Source organism: Octopus bimaculoides, chromosome 1, assembly GCF_046866305.1.
Source record: "Octopus bimaculoides isolate indiv1 chromosome 1, ASM4686630v1, whole genome shotgun sequence".
Lineage (NCBI taxonomy): Eukaryota > Metazoa > Mollusca > Cephalopoda > Octopoda > Octopodidae > Octopus > Octopus bimaculoides.
The window spans coordinates 192,554,181-192,570,604 of record NC_142928.1 but is presented as its reverse complement, the minus strand read 5'-3'; the positions used below and the strand labels follow the sequence as shown (position 1 = coordinate 192,570,604).

The window sequence follows — 16,424 nt, the reverse complement described above, 5'->3', positions numbered from 1 at the left end:
GTATTCAAATGACAATCTTATGGAAAAATATAGCATTTGATAATGATGAAGATGATGTTGATGATAATAAACGTGATGATTGCTGCTTGGAAAATTCTTGATCATAAATTTGCTTGTCCAAGGCTGGCGTATTATTATGTAACTATTACAATATAATTTTCTGAAACAAACCTAATGCTGTGATTTATCCAGTTTTCCTTGGCTCTTCAGCATATACTGTGTTGTTGAGAATGTAAGTTATTTTCCCAGACTTATTGACAACCGTTTCAAGTATGATTTTTCAATTGCAGACTATGAACAATTTAAGAAATATTAATGCGAATGATTTTAACAAATCCTTCAACTCATATGTCCTTCACATATACATTATGTAGGTAGGAACAGCCCCCCCCCCCCCGCAAAACGACAACAACATAATAATGGTGCAGGCATGGCTCTAGTTGAAGAAATTTGCTTCACAAACATAGTTTTGAGTTCAGTCCCACTGCACAGTACTTTAAGCAGTGGGACTCTTCTATTATAGCCCAGGGGTGGCCAATGCCTTCTGAGTGAATTTCATAGATGGAAACTGTGACACACATACACACACATTTAAAAATATATACATACACCCAAACAAATATATACATACTCACACACATGATATGAGTGTATTTATATGTGTCTTTGTAGTTCTTCTCCAACCATTTGACAACCAGCATGGGTTTGTTTACATCCCCCATAACTTAGAGGATCAGCAAAAGAAACCAAAAGAATAAGTGCCAGATTTAAAATATGGACATGGGTCAATTTGTTCAACTGACCTTAAAAGACCACAGTCCAATGACTGAAACAGAAATGTATCCATCATTAACAGTATTCCCTAATTAGGGTTGATGACAATTACCAGTAAAGTAATTACATAAATTATATTTCTAATTTATATTTCTCTATTTCAGCAGCTCAGTCGTACACGAATAAATGCTAGATGTAACAGTAAGAATATTAAAATCGACTTACTTCAAAATAACAGGAGAGGAATAGCGGGGGAAATCCCCACCGTCTGTACATTCGGCATATAGTTGGTAACTGCCAGGATGTGTTTCATGATCAAGACGGACTATTGTTTCAAGAACACCAGTTTCAGCTGGAAGTATTAAAAAGAACACGAGATGTAACTGTTTGTTAAATGGATTGATCTTAACAAACTATAAAAACCTATTCCATTCTTCTGTGACCTCATCAGTGGTCTTTTGTTTTCTTCTTTCTTATGTGTGTCCCGCCTTGCTAACTATCAGCCATTTTGTATTTTGTATTCCATTCTCTTATTCTCTATTCTCTATTCCATTCTCTTATTCAACAACCATTGAACCTCTTAATAAGTTGAATATAAGGGATTGCTGTTTCAATCTTTTTTTTTTTTTGAAGTCTGAACACTTCTTTTTTGTTATGCAGACATTCAAATATAGAGGCACAGATGTGGCTCTGGGGTTAAGGGGTTTGCTTTTTAACCACATTGATTTGGATTCAGATTGTATTTGATTCAGTGTGGCACTTTGGACAAGCACCTTCTACTGTAACTTCAGGGTGACCAGAACCTCGTGAGGGGACTGAGAGAAGGTAACTGTGAGAAGTCAGCTGCATATGTATGTATGTATGTATGTATGTATGTATGTATGTATGTATGTATGTATGTATGGGTGCTACTTTGGCATGTGATCTCCAAGGGAGATTACTTTAGATTCGTTTTTAAATCACTTTGTACGTACTTAGCATTGTAAATGTATTTTTTTCAAAATTCTTGCTATTTCAATAATAAGGAAACCATATAATAATTAAAATAAGCATGTAGATCACCCACCAAAGTAAATTTGCTCACGTAGCTCTCACAGAAAGTAGCACTAACACAATATAAACTAAAAAGTAATCTCTTTTGAAATTGTAGATCACATGCCAAAGTGGTACCTTTCTTTTTCTTAAGAAATGACGTGAATTTAGTATCGGTTTCTTGTAAAAATGCAATTGCCTTCGTCTCGTCACTGATCACATTGTAAAAATCTTTAGCCAACATCTTACAGGTTTTTAGAAATTGAAAAGTAAACTAAAAAGTAACCTTATAGATCGCATGCCAAAGTAGCACCTATGTATGTATGTATGTATAAATACACACACAACTTGTGTCTTGGGAGGGTCATAATACCAATAATAACACACACACTGATTCAATATCACTTCTTTATTGTCAGTCAATTAGTTAAATATTTAACCAGCTAACTAATTGATCCTTTGTTTATTGTACTGGTTAAATAATCAGTCAGTCATTTGTTCGTCAAAATTCTTTTGCTGCTCTTTGCAACAAAGTTTACATATTCATATACATATATATATATATATATATATATATATATATATATATATATATATATATATATATATATATAATCACTGTTGTAATGTTTACTTATCCATGCTTGTGTGGCTCAAACTTGACAGCATTAAGGTAGAGCTTGCTATGGTTGCATGCCCTTCCTGATCCCATTCTTCAGCTGGTTTTATATTACATGTAATTATTAAAACAAAACTACTTGTAGATCCTTGCAGATCAATTATAAGTTATATAACTAGTATTATTATCAGTAAAATAACGTGACAAAGAGTTTTACCATTCAAGGCAAAAAGAGAGTCGATAGTTAAGAGTTGGTAGCGAATGTTACTTCGTTCATCTTTATCCAAGCACCGTACGCGTAGGACCTACAAAAAAACAGTAAATCAAGGTGAGGATTAATAATAACAATATGAAGAGGGTTTATGCAATTGTTTGCAAGATATAAGAGATAAATTCCAAATACCAATGTTTAATTCTTGCAACAAATGTCAAAAAAAACAAAAAAACATTGTTAAGTATGACAATAAGTATGAAGAATATAAACATCATTATATAGGATATGTAAAGTGTTTTTGTGAACTGACTTAAAGTGATAGGTGTATACTATGAGTGCTCTGTTTGGTGTGTGTACTATGAGTGCTCTGTTTACCACTAAAACTCTGGTTTGAACTGCATCTGAATGTATGATGTTGAGACTGCATATCAGAAGTGGCTAGAGATGTTTTTTTCTTGAGCAGGTAAAGATTAAAGTAAAAATGAAAACGCAAGGGAATAGAAGACGCATATTTTTCCAAAAATTGTTTGGAAATAAAATGAGCCAGGGTCCTTTATACAAAGTTGGGCCTCCCATAAGCTATAATGCATCAAAAACTGTATTTTCTGAAGATACGATGCTGAAACTGTAGTGGCCATCAGATATGGTATAAACGTATGTAATATCGACATCGTTATGTGTAAAGGAACGTAATCGATATGAATTCAAATACAAGTAATTTTTGTTTAATACACCGATACTGTTAGCACTTGATAATTTCGTTTAACAAAGTTTACATGCAAAGATTTTCTGACGTGAAGAGTGTGCGCATGGAAGAAGACACTTGCACAGTGTGGTAAAACCTGGAACCACGTGATTTCACTCATTTTAAAATGTATTGAGTGCTTTACTAAATGATGGCCGAAATCATCGGATTAAAATTGTTGTCCGTTTTCTTTCCCAAACATAAAAAATATCAAGAACGTTAGCAGTAGTTTCCTTAATTGCGTTTCACAGATACAAGGGACATAATCGTAGCCGCTTCTCCTGTTATGACAAAGCAAAAATTGTCGGATCACTAAAGAGTTACTTCCCTTGAAACTAGGAATAAACGACAGAAAAAATAAACTACGGAGAACAGTAAAAGGGGAGAAATCTGCGATCGTATGTGTATCTGAACGAAAGAGGACAATGAGAGAAAACTGCCTTGGAACAGGTATGTGATGGGGTAGGGGGAAGTACGCCTATATAAATAAGAACCACGTGCTCAAAGTGAACAGAATCAGTGGAATATGGAGACTGAGAAAGGTATGGACCGAAGGAAGAAAACTAATCTGAAATAGTTGTCTCACAGAGACGGCAAATAAAGGTGTTGAATAGCGGTATGCAGTGCAAGAGAAAACCACCAGTACATGTAGGCACAATGAATCAAGTGTTAGAATTGGAAATGCCCCCTGCACCCACTATAACTAAGACAAACCTTCCTTCTCTCCTACACTACAACCAATCTTCCTATCGCCCATCCCTCACACACCTCATTTTCCTAACACCCACCTGTTCATCCCACTTCTAATTACAGGACTGTCCATTCAGTTCCTGTGATTGAAACCACTTCCAGCTACATGTGCCCTCATATCTTCCCTTACCTTCTTATTACACTGAACACCATTTTCACCTCTCCTTTCTCTGTACAAACCCACATTTTGCCAGTGGCCATCTTCCCTCCCCATTACTTCTGACTTTGCCCCTAGGTCTGTGCATCACTCTCACACACCACCCACACTCACTTCACACCACCCACACTCACCTATTATCTACCTGACCCGCTCCTACATCCTCCAACTGATATTCACAGATGATCCTTGCCTCCACTTAACTCTTACAAACTAACTTATCCACCCATACCATTTATATTCAGTTTACCTTCCTGTAACTCTTAGGTACACCATGACTTCATCATCATCTTCTGACTGGAATAACCATGTATTTCCCCCACAGCGTGACACCTGTTCCTGTCCTCCTTATCAAACTAACTTCTCATCATCTAGCACAAAGCCACCCCCCTTCGACACTACACCCCAACTCATTTGAGGTGTGTTCCCTAGTAAGCTACTTGGTAACCTCTCTAGTGTCAGAGTGACATAAAAAAAAACACCCAGTACACTCTGTAAAGTGGTTGGCATTTAGAAGGGCATCCAGACACAAAAACGAAGCTAAAGCAGACATTGAAGTATGGCACAGTCCTCTGGCTCACCAGCCTCTGTTAAACCATCCAACTGATGCCAGAATGGAAAATGGACATTAAATGATGATAATATCTGTGGCATGAATATAAACTGTATCTAGAAAAATAACAACAAACTTTCCTAAAAAATAAGATAAGGTATTTCCAAACCAAATTTTAATTGTAATGTAGACATTTCTGATTTCAGCTGTACATAATTTCCGTTCAGATGTTGTATCAATACAAACTGGATGACCACTCAGTGGCTTAGTGGTAGGGTATTTGGCTCATGATCATAAGGTCATGAGTTCGATTCCTGGTGGCGTGTTCTATCCTAGAGCGAGACATTTTATTTCACATTATAGCAGTTCACTCAGCTGGCATACATGAGTTGCACCTGTATTTCGAAAGGGCCACTCTTGTCACATTGTATCACGCTGAATCACCCCAAGGACTACATAAATGCCACTTGCACATTAATTCCATGAGCTGGTTGTTCTGTTGATTGCATCAACTGGAACCCTCAATGTTGTAACTGGTGGAGTGCCAGTTAATGGTTAAAGCTAACATCTCTAAGATATTTCTGAGAGAGAACTTACAGATTGATATGGTGGTGCTTCTTCCCGGACTGCAGCATTATATTGGGGCTGTTCAAAGACTGGGTCATTATCATTGACATCTTCCACTGATACAATGGCTGAACATGTCCCATTAAGCTGAGGGTCACCACCATCTTGGACCTGAAAAATAGCATTGAATATTAATTATAGAATAAAACCATATTAAGGGAGATCAATATTAACAGGATTTAAATTAATGAATGTGAATAGTATATGGGTGGATGTATATGTGTGGGTTTATATGGGTGTGTACATGTAAATGTTTATATGTGTACATATATGTGTAAGTTTATTTGGAAGTGGCCAAGAGGTTAGAGTATTGCACTTGTGATTATGGAATTGTGGTTTTGATTTCTAGGCTGGTTGTGTGTTGTGTTCTTAAGCAAGACACTTCATTTCATGTTGCTCCAGTTCACTCAGCTGTAATTGGTAACCCTGTGACAGATAAGGCTTCTGATCAGGGGAATGTTGGCTTGCCCACCTATCCAACAGGGTGGAATCATTCAAAACCTAAAACAATGCAAAGCACATTGTGAGCGGCAATGTATAGCAACATCTAAAAGTCTGGTTGATCATGTGTGGCTGATTAGTTAAGAGGCTTGCTTCCTAACCACAAGCTCTTGGGTTTAATGCTGGGTCAACCAAGCCTTATGAGTGGATTTAGTTGACAGAAACTGGAAGAAACCTGTCATCTGTATGTTTATATATGTATGTAAATTGGAAGGCTGTGAGCTGGCAGAGACGTTAGCACGCCGTGCGAAATGCTTAGCGGTATTTTGTCTGCCGTTACGTTCTGAGTTCAAATTCCGCTGAGGTACTTTCATCCTTTCGGGGGTCGATAAATTAAGTACCAGTTATGCACTGGGGTCGATGTAATCGACTTAATCCATTTGTCAGTCCTTGTTTGTCCCCTCTATATTTAGCCCCTTGTGAGCAGTAAAGAAATAAGAAACGTTAGCACGCCGGGCGAAATACTTAGCGGTATTTCGTCTGTCTTTACGTTCTAAGTTCAAATTCCACTGAGGTCAACTTTGCCTTTCATCCTTTCAGGGTCGATAAATTAAGTACCAGTTGTGTACTGGTCAATCTAATTGACTGCCCCCCCCCCCAAGTTTCGACCCTTGTCCCTTGAGGAGAAAAGAGTATATATGTATGTAAATATATTTTTTGATTTATGTATGTAACTGTTGTATGGGATAGCTATGTATCTCCTCTATAGCAAGACACCTGTGCTTATCCCTCCATCGTATTTAAGCCTTTTAACATAAAGGCTTTTGGCATAAAGTTACCACCTCCTCTCTCAAATAACTTAGTTATGAGTTATTTGGTAATCCTAGCAATGCTGGTGACATGAAAAAAGCACCCAATGCTTACTGCAAAGTGGTTGGTGTTAGGAAGAGCATCTAGTCATAGAAACTATGCCAAAGCAAATGCTGAAGTTTCATGCAGTCTTGAAGTGTGTCAGATCCAATCCATGCCAGTATCGAAAAACGAATGTTAAATGAGGGTGTGTGTGTGTGCATGTGAATGGATGCTTTGTTTACATAAGTGTGTATATGTGTATGTGGTATTTTGGAAATAGATAAAAGTAACTTCAATAAAAAATAATCTTTTACCATTCTGTTTAGTAAAAATTTGGATGGAATCAAGTTGACTTTTCTTTTCTTTATTTACAGTGTTTATTCCAGGATGTCTTTACTAGTATCATATTGCCTCACTAACTATGTTCTTCAGTAGGAAACAATAAATTTGCTTTATTAAACAGAATATATTGATTGGTTACATTGGCAAACAGCCAGACATTTGTACAGTAAGAATTGAGTGAATTGTATTGAGTTTAGCACATATTTTATAAACTCTCCAGAGAGAGCCGAAAAGTAAGGCTGATCTTGAGGGATTTGAACTAAGAATATTGAGGAATGGAACTAACTACTGAAAGATATTTGTGTTTCTACTGTTCTACCATTTTACTAAATAATGAGTTTTGAGAAAATCTAATTTGTTTTTTTTTAAACAAAAACAAATTGTGGGCTGTGGTATTTAAGAAGTTTGATTTTTTAACCACTTAGTTCTGATTACAATTTCATTGTGTGACATCTTGATCAGGTATCTTCTTTCATAGAATTCAGTATGTGGAAATTGTACAGAATTCTGTTGTGCAAGTACATAAACAGATACACACACACACACATGTTAATGTTTGCTTTTATAATCAGTTATAATGAAAACAATTTTTCTTTGAAGTCACTGTCAATAATATCCTTGTTTAATAATAATATATGTAGGTATTCTGCCAAATTAGATTGGAGCCTGGTGTTGCCATCCTGTTTCACCAGTCCTCAGTCAAATCGTCCAACCCATGCTAGCATGGAAAGCGGACGTCAAACGATGATGATGATGATGATGATGATATGTATATATATATATATATATATATATATATATATTATATACAAATATATCATCATCATCATTGTGTAATGTCCGGTTTCCATGCTGGCATGGGTTGGACGGTTTGACTGGGGTCTGGGAAGCTTGGAGGCTGCACCAGGCTCCAGTCTGATCTGACAGTGTTTCGACAGCTGGATGCCCTTCCTAATGCCAACCACTCCGAGAGTGTAGTGGGTGCAATTTACGTGCCACCGGTATGAGGGCCAGTCAGGTGGCACTGGCGCGGGTGCCAGTCAGGCAGTACTAGCATTGGCCACGACAATGATTTTACTTGACTCAACAGGTCTTCTCAAGCACAGTTTATTGCCCAATGATTGAAGTGTATTACAAACATTAATTTCTTTAACAGATCACATGACCACCAATTTCACATAGATTATCAATATGAAAACACAATGCCATGCTGTATATATTAACTTTCATAACAATTATATACAATGACAAAGACAGTGGACATAGTTTATCATATTTCATGTTGTTTTGTTTCTCATTATCATTGTTGTTTTGATCTCATTATCATTGTTAAGGATGAAAGGTTACTTTACCAAGCTTCCCTCTTTGCTAATTGTATTCAAACTAGTTAAGATGATATTGGTTTTACTAATGTTATTATATTTGCTGAACTTGTTAGTTACATCATTATCATATAATCTCTCTCTCTATATATATATCACAAACGTTTCAACTAAATCAAACTAAATTTTACATGGTAATACTATCAGACCATGTGAGTGTCAATATGCAATGTTTTTGAATTAAAACAATGCAACATTGGCACTGATTCCGTATTATATGTCAAAGCTCAAAGAATAAAAGTGAAAGAATAACATCTATATTGTAATGTGATATATCATTTCACTTTTATACTTCTATTTTTAATTCTGACAATGATGACATCACATTTTGTATGATTGTGTATCTGTCTGTGAATGTATGTGTGTGAGTGTATGAGTGTATATATGTCTCACAATGTGTGTGTCTTTCTGTGTAAGTTACCTTATGCGAGGTATGTGAGGGCTGGTCAATGTCAATACGAAATTTTATTTTCATTTCGATTAAAACAATGACATTTCATAGAGATAATCTTTTTATTTACGGAGATGTATTTGCATAGCAAGTGTCTTGATCTGAGATCATGTGCTCAGAACATATATATATATATATATATATCATCATCATCATCGTTTAACGTCCGCTTTCCATGCTAGCATGGGTTGGACGATTTGACTGAGGACTGGTGAAACCGGATGGCAACACCAGGCTCCAATCTAATTTGGCAGAGTTATATATATATCGTCCAACCCATGCTAGCATGGAAAGCGGACGTTAAACGACGATGATGATGATGATGACAACCTTTGATGGAGTAACAGTTATATATACAACTTGAACAGACACACATATCAGTACATAAACATACATTTACATGTTCGTACACATATGCAGACATGTCTACACACATATATAAATGCTCACATACATAAATACGTATATGCATGCATACGCATTTACACATATACATACGTAAACACATATATATCACGAACTAACTGTTACTTTCTCAGATGCAGCACAAAATTTTGTATATACAAACTAAACGATTTTTATCTCGAGCAGCGCCGGGTATCTCTGCTAGTATTATATATAAAAAAACACTTAAAGGGACATAACTAATGAAAATAAGGGGGAGTAATCCAGCCCTCAATTATTTCTGTAACTCCTATAATCTGCAACCCCCCCTGTTATCAAGAGGTTGATAACAGGTGGGCCACAGTTCACAGATGAATCTGAGAGGTTCTATTGGAAATAGAGGATGGTAGGTATGCAAAGATATTTTTGTATGTAAGATATGATGTGAAGATGTTTTGATTCCCGAACTGGATAAGGCATAGTGTACTGGAGCAAAACGCTTGATTTTATGTTTCTCCTGTCCACTTAGCTGCAGATGAGTAACCCAGCAATGAACTAGCATCCTGTTCAGATTTGGTGGTGGTGGAGAAACACTGTTGTGATCTCAGTCATACGCCATGGAAACTGGGTCACCAGCCCAATGACTTGTAGGGTCCAAGACAGAGTTACTGCTAAGATATGATATAAATATTACACGGGTTATGGGAAAGAGTAAAACATTGAAAATGAACCATTATGAAAACAAATTGCTGACCCCCTTCTTTCCATAGTTCAGTTAATCATGAACCCCACTTCAATATGAATCTGTTGATTTTATTATGTCTGTTCCCATGTGAAAATTTAAGTAACAAAAAAAAAATCTTACCAAAATGGTCAAATTGTAGATATTCACTGTTTCTCGGTCAAGAATTTCATTCAACATTAGGTCACCATTGTTTGTAATCTTAAACGTGTTTCCTGATTTAGAAGAGAAAAGAAACAAAAATCATGTTAGATATGTATTGAAGTTTTGATCAGTTTTTATATGTTCATTGTGAGAATTTTCTCAAAGATGCTGGAAATGTTAGTGTGAAAGAAATTGGTATGGATATGCCAGGACTAAAGCCAAATGGATTCATCAGAGTATATGTCTTCAAGGAATGAAGAAGCAACCACTTTGTGAAGCTGTGTGACATAGAGGAACATCCTGAGTGCAATCTAAAACAACCAGCTGGGATGGGTTGGGGAGCTTCTATGATGTCACTCAAGCTGTTGAAAATATAGTAGCCAAACCTTCCTCAAACCAATCTTGCTGTCTTAAAGACATTTTAGAAAATGTAATTCTAGATACATTATTCTTGGAGAGAGAGAGAGGGGGAGAGAGAGAGGGGGAGGAGAGAGAGAGGGGAGAGAGAGAGGGAGAGAGAGGGGGAGATAGATAAATAGATAGAGAGGGAGAGAGAGAGAGATCATTGGAATGGCTGGGATACTTTTGAAAATAGGTCAGCTTAATCAGATCCTACCTGAGGATTAATAACAACAATAATCAACTGACTGTTAACCTATTTATCAGGGGTGCAGAGAGGAGGTGTATAGGGCTGCGAGTCAATCTGATGCTATCTTTACCAGAAAGGGGGATTCCTGTAAGGTTAAGAAACAAAAAGTCCACAGGGAAGAATATGGTTTTGTTGTAATGTACAGGAGGAGTGTTTGGTGTTTTATTGTGAAAGTAGAGAAACTTAACAAGTGATTATGAATGATAAAAGATGCTTCTAAAGAAAAGATTCCACATAGTGGTACAAAGCAACTTTTGCAACTGAATTGTATCAACCCATTTCTGGGGCTTCTTAATCGACCCAGAAAGGGTGAAAGGCAAAGTTAAAAACTCTTCTTCAAGATGTCAATTTAGAACAGTAACAGGAATACTGAGAGAGTCCCAAACACTGACTCATTGGCTAAGAATTGAACCTGAATCACTGTGTTCAAATGCAAAAATAACTAAAGAATAAAAACAGGATTCTGTCACAGACTGATGACGTCAGTAAAGGATCAATTCATTCAAGTCGCTGAAAGTGAAAACAATAGAACCAAAAGATGTTTAACTCATTAGAATCCAAGATGTTATAAACAACAAAGTGAAATCTCATTTTTTCTTTGACACCTTCTCTTTGACAGGCCATCAGCCATATATAGTTGGTTTACCTCATAATTACAACTAGCTGTTTGTTGTGACATAGCATAAGCCAACTAACTGTAAGAATCTATGCTTCTAACATTGCTGATACACATCTCTCATGGATACACACCAACTGACTCCTCGCTTGGCTTAAATATATATTTTTTCTGTTATTTGTCACAATAACAACATTTTTTGTTAATAATATATAAGTATTTTGTGTTTGGAGCATCACACAAACTTTTGTTCATCTGTCAACCAGCCAAAAATATATCTTTGTTACAGAACAATAAAGTACTGTATTAGTTACAATAAAAACTGAACTAGCCACAATGAAATATTATGTCTTGTGTTTTCTCTTATTGACCATCTTCTTCTTTATGGAACAGATAAATAAATATTGACAAAACAATCTGTAGAAACAAAGTTTTAATACTTCCAACTCAATATTGTCAAAATAATTCCAGTCTATGGAGAATATTGAACAGTGTTCAATCAATATCAAAAACAGATACTTTGAACCGACTTCTACTGGAGGATATGTGTGTATGCGTGTGTATTGGCCAATGTTAATCAAATTGAAGTATAAGTGTATATAACTGTAGGATAAGTTCTCTAACATTATATAAGAACACCATCATAGACATAAGTTCTCTTACTTATAGAGATATCACTATGAGCACATGTACAGATGTGTGGTTAAGAAGTTTGCTTCCTGACCACATAGTTTCAGGTTCAGTCTCACTGAGCGGTACCTGGGACAAAAGTTTTTAGTTGACAGAAATTGAAAGAAGCCTGTTATGTATATACATGTGGATGGATGGAGAGAGAGAGAGAGAGAGAGAGAGAGAGAGAGAGAGAGAGAGAGAGAGTGTGAGTGTGTGTGTGTGCCCTTGATATCATGGTCATAAACAAAGTCCATGATCATTGCTGTTCATTTCCAGTTTTTCATGTTAAACATGTCTGGCCAAAAGGTAATATAACCTTGCTTGGAAACAGGCAAGGGTTGGTGACAGGAAGGGCATCTGGCTGTAGAATGTTCCATCTGACCCATGCAATCATGGAAAAGTGGATGCTACAATGATGATGACCACCACCAGTAAATGTAAGTTCTCTAACGATATATAACCAGCAGGTATAAAGATTGGAAGATATTGGACAAATGAATGTGTGATAAAATTTATGATAAGATCTGAGCATCATCTTGATTATCTTGTTAGAAGAATAACATACAAATATTAATAACTGATTAATTACTGATGGAAAATGACATGCCTAGGAGTGGAGGGGTGGGGGTGATATGGGAAAACAACAACAAATACAGCAGTACAAAACAGAATCCATACTTAACAGAGTTATTTGTCAGAAGATCATGGCTAGAAATTCTCTGTGATTAATATCAAACAAGTGTCATTAATTAATATGAGTTTAGTTTCAACAAAAGGAAGATAAAAGATTTTATGTGGCTACTGAAGTGCAAATGTGGTTGAGTGGTTAAGAAGCTTGCTTCCTAAACATAAGGTTTGGGGTTCAATCCTGTGGTGTGACACTTTGGGCAAGTGTCTTCTACTATGGCACTGGGTCAACTAAGCCTTAGGAGTGGATTTGGCAGAGACTGGAAGAAACCTATTATGTGAGTGTTTGTGAATGTGTGTGTGAGTGTTTGTATGTGTGTGTGTGTGTGTGTGTGTGTGTGTGTGCGTGTGTGTGTGTGTGAGTGTGTGTGTGTGTGTGTGTGTGTGAGTGAGTGTTTGTGTGTGTGTAAGTGTTTGTGTGCGCGTGCTTTTGTTATGACATCATGTGATGGTTATAAATGAGCATCAGCAAACTAGTGACGTAGTTCGATTCCAGTTTCCTGTGAAAACCATGCCTGGCCATAGAGTGGGGGGGGGGGGGGGATATTACTTTGCTTGGAAACTTATGAGGGATGGTGAGAGGAAGTGTATCTGGCCACAGAAAATCTGCCTCAACAAATTCTGTCAAACCTGGTGGTATTCACACAGAGAGAGAGAGAGAGAGAGAGAGAGAGAGAGAGAGAGAGAGAGAGAGAGAGAGAGAGATATGTTAATATTTTGACACGAAGGTACACAAAATTGCATAGATGATAATAATAATAATAGTTATTGTTGATGTCCTAGGTATGATAAAAATAAAGATGTCAGAAACATCAAGAAACATCCCAGGAGAACCATATCCCATAGAAGTCCAAACGATTTTGTTGACAAGTACCAGCCACAGCTTTAGAAAAACTCTATCAGTTTAAATGTTTGTTTTGTATTATATAAATGTATTTCTGTATTGCCTTCCTCACTTGCCCTCCCCAAGTTTTCATTTATATTTCAACATCTTTTAACTGTCACCCTGGGGTACTAGGTGTGTCCTGGCAAGTGATTACATCAAACATACAGATTAGAAGAAGAATTATATTAATAACAATGGCTTCAAATTTTGGCACAAGGCCAGCAATTTTAGGGGAGGGTTTTAGCTGATTACATTGACTCCAGTATTTGATCAATACTTATTTTACTGACCTCAAAAGGATGAAAGGTTAAGTTGAACTTGGCAGGATTTGAACACAGAGCATAATGAGTTAGAAGGAATGGTGCAAAGTAATTTTTCCTGATGCTCTCACAATTCTTATTTTTTATTTCTTTATTGCCCACAAGGGGCTAAACATAGAGGGGACAAACAAGGACAGACAAAGGGATTAAGTCGATTACATTGACCCCAGTGCGTAACTGGTACTTTATTTATCGATCCCGAAAGGATGAAAGGAAAAAAGTTGACCTTGGCGGAATTTGAACTCAGAACGTAACGGCAGACGAAATACCGCTAAGCATTTCGCCCGGCGTGCTAACGTTTCTGCCAGCTCACCACCTTTCTACTCTCACAATTCTGTCAGCTCACCAATGATGATGATGGTGGTGATGATGATGATGGTGGTGATGATGATGATGAGCTTATTGCATATAGAGCTCAGGTGCGCTACAGCTTGTTAGAAAAGGTTAAAAGAAAGGGCAGAGAGCAGACATCGAAAGTCAAGTAAAGAAAAGCTGCAAAGAACGGTACAAGTGCATGCACAGTAGTTGTCATGATGTCATTATCAAATCAACTTAAAACACACACATGAATATAATGCATTTCTACCATGGCTGGCTCTGAGGTGGCTGACCAGTTCTGATTTTGTTTGAGCTTTTTTTTCTTTGACAAATCAATCATAAAATTTTATCAAGAATCACATCAACAACAGCTCAAAGCTTGCTGAGGTTAATTCTGCCTTTCATCCTTTAATGTTGGTAAAATAAAAGCACCAGGCGGCGAGCTGGCAGAATCGTTAGCATGCCGGACGAAATGCTTAGCGGTATTTCGTCTGCTGTTACGTTTTGAGTTCAAACTCTGCCGAGGTTGACTTTGCCTTTCATCCTTTTGGTGTCGATAAATTAAGTACCAGTTACGCACTGGGGTTGATGTAATTGACTTAACCCGTTTGTTAGTCCTTGTTTGTCCCCTCTATGCTTAGCCCCTTGTGGGCAATAAAGAAAAAAAATAAAAGCACCAGTTATGTACTGGGGTCAATATAATTGATGAACCCCCTCCACTCAAAACGGCTGGCCTCACGCCAAAATTTGAAACAGTATTTGATGGGTTATGAAGGTTTTCTTTTGAATTTTGTGGATCATAATCATCATCATCTGAAGGAATGGTTGGACACAATTTCCCTAGCACAGGGCAGACAGTTTCGGAAGACTAATGTGAATGGAATCACACAGACAAAGACTACTGGAAGAGTCATAACAGAGACAAATCAATATAACTTACCGACATTGCCTCCGATGATGCTAAATTTCAATCTGGCATTTTTCCCACTGTCTTCATCTGTGGCATGAATTCTTCCAACAATGGAACCCAAAAAGGAATCTTCTACATGCGTAAATTTATACAGCGGGAAAGTGCATCTGGGTGCATTATCATTGGCATCAGTAATGTTCACAACAATCTGCAGCGATAGAACACAATTATATAAAAATATATCTACATACATACAGATGTGCAAGAAGAAAGGGGGTTAAGAAGTCAGCTTCACGATTATGATGTCTCAGGTTCAATCTCACTGGGTGGCATCATGGTCAGGTGCCTTTGCCCATAAACTTGGCTTGACTCCAGCTTTGTGACTGAATTTGGATTGAGGCTGAGTGAAAGTCTGTTGGATGGCCTATACATGTAATTCCAAAGCCCAACCTCATCACACTGGTGCCATGCTGTCTACTGTAGAATTACTCTAAGGGTATGCATGTCTATGGAAAACTCAAACCCTTTGTACATTAATCCAATGAGTAGGTCATCCATTTGATAAAACAACTCATATTGAAATTAACAGGAGAATATATATATATATATATATATATATTTGATGGCTGGCACCTGTGTCAGTGGAGCGCTAACAGCATCATCCAAGTGGGATCACTGCCAGAGCAGCGGTCTTGCTCCCATGCCGGTGGCACGTAAAAGCACCCACTACACTCTCGGAGTGGTTGGCATTAGGAAGGCCATCCAGCTGTAGAAACTCTTCCAAATCAGATTGGAGCCTGGTGTAGCCATCTGGTTTGCCAGTCCTCAGTCAAATCGTCCAACCCATGCTAGCATGGAAGGTGGACGTTGAACGATGATGATGATATATATATATCTCACCATCATTTATCATTATCATTTAATGTCTGTTTTCCATGCTGGCATGAGTTGGTAAGGTGAGGAGCCACACCAGGTTCTATAGTCTGTTTTGGCTTGGTTTCTACAGCTGGATGCCCTTCCTAATGCCAACCACTTTACTGAGTACATTGGGTGCTTTTTATGTGGCACCATCACCAATACTTTTTACGTGGTACCAGTAATAGTGCTTTTTATGTGGCATTGTAACCTTTCATTGCAGAGCAAACAGATACCATGAT

General features: G+C 37.3%; 1 protein-coding gene across 5 annotated transcripts in view; it reads right to left on the bottom strand.

The window, feature by feature from the left end:
• Positions 1-16,424, bottom strand: part of LOC106884166 (protocadherin Fat 4) — a 696,074-nt gene that overhangs the window by 35,048 nt on the left and 644,602 nt on the right. For all 5 annotated transcript variants that reach the window (XM_014935404.3, XM_089364268.1, XM_089364281.1 and 2 more), the window contains 5 exons: positions 15,298-15,475; positions 10,189-10,280; positions 5,442-5,582; positions 2,643-2,730; positions 1,000-1,126 (listed from right to left, as the gene is read on the bottom strand). In XM_014935404.3, coding sequence (XP_014790890.1) covers positions 1,000-1,126; positions 2,643-2,730; positions 5,442-5,582; positions 10,189-10,280; positions 15,298-15,475 — 626 coding nt within the window. The remainder of the gene's footprint in view (positions 1-999; positions 1,127-2,642; positions 2,731-5,441; positions 5,583-10,188; positions 10,281-15,297; positions 15,476-16,424) is intronic.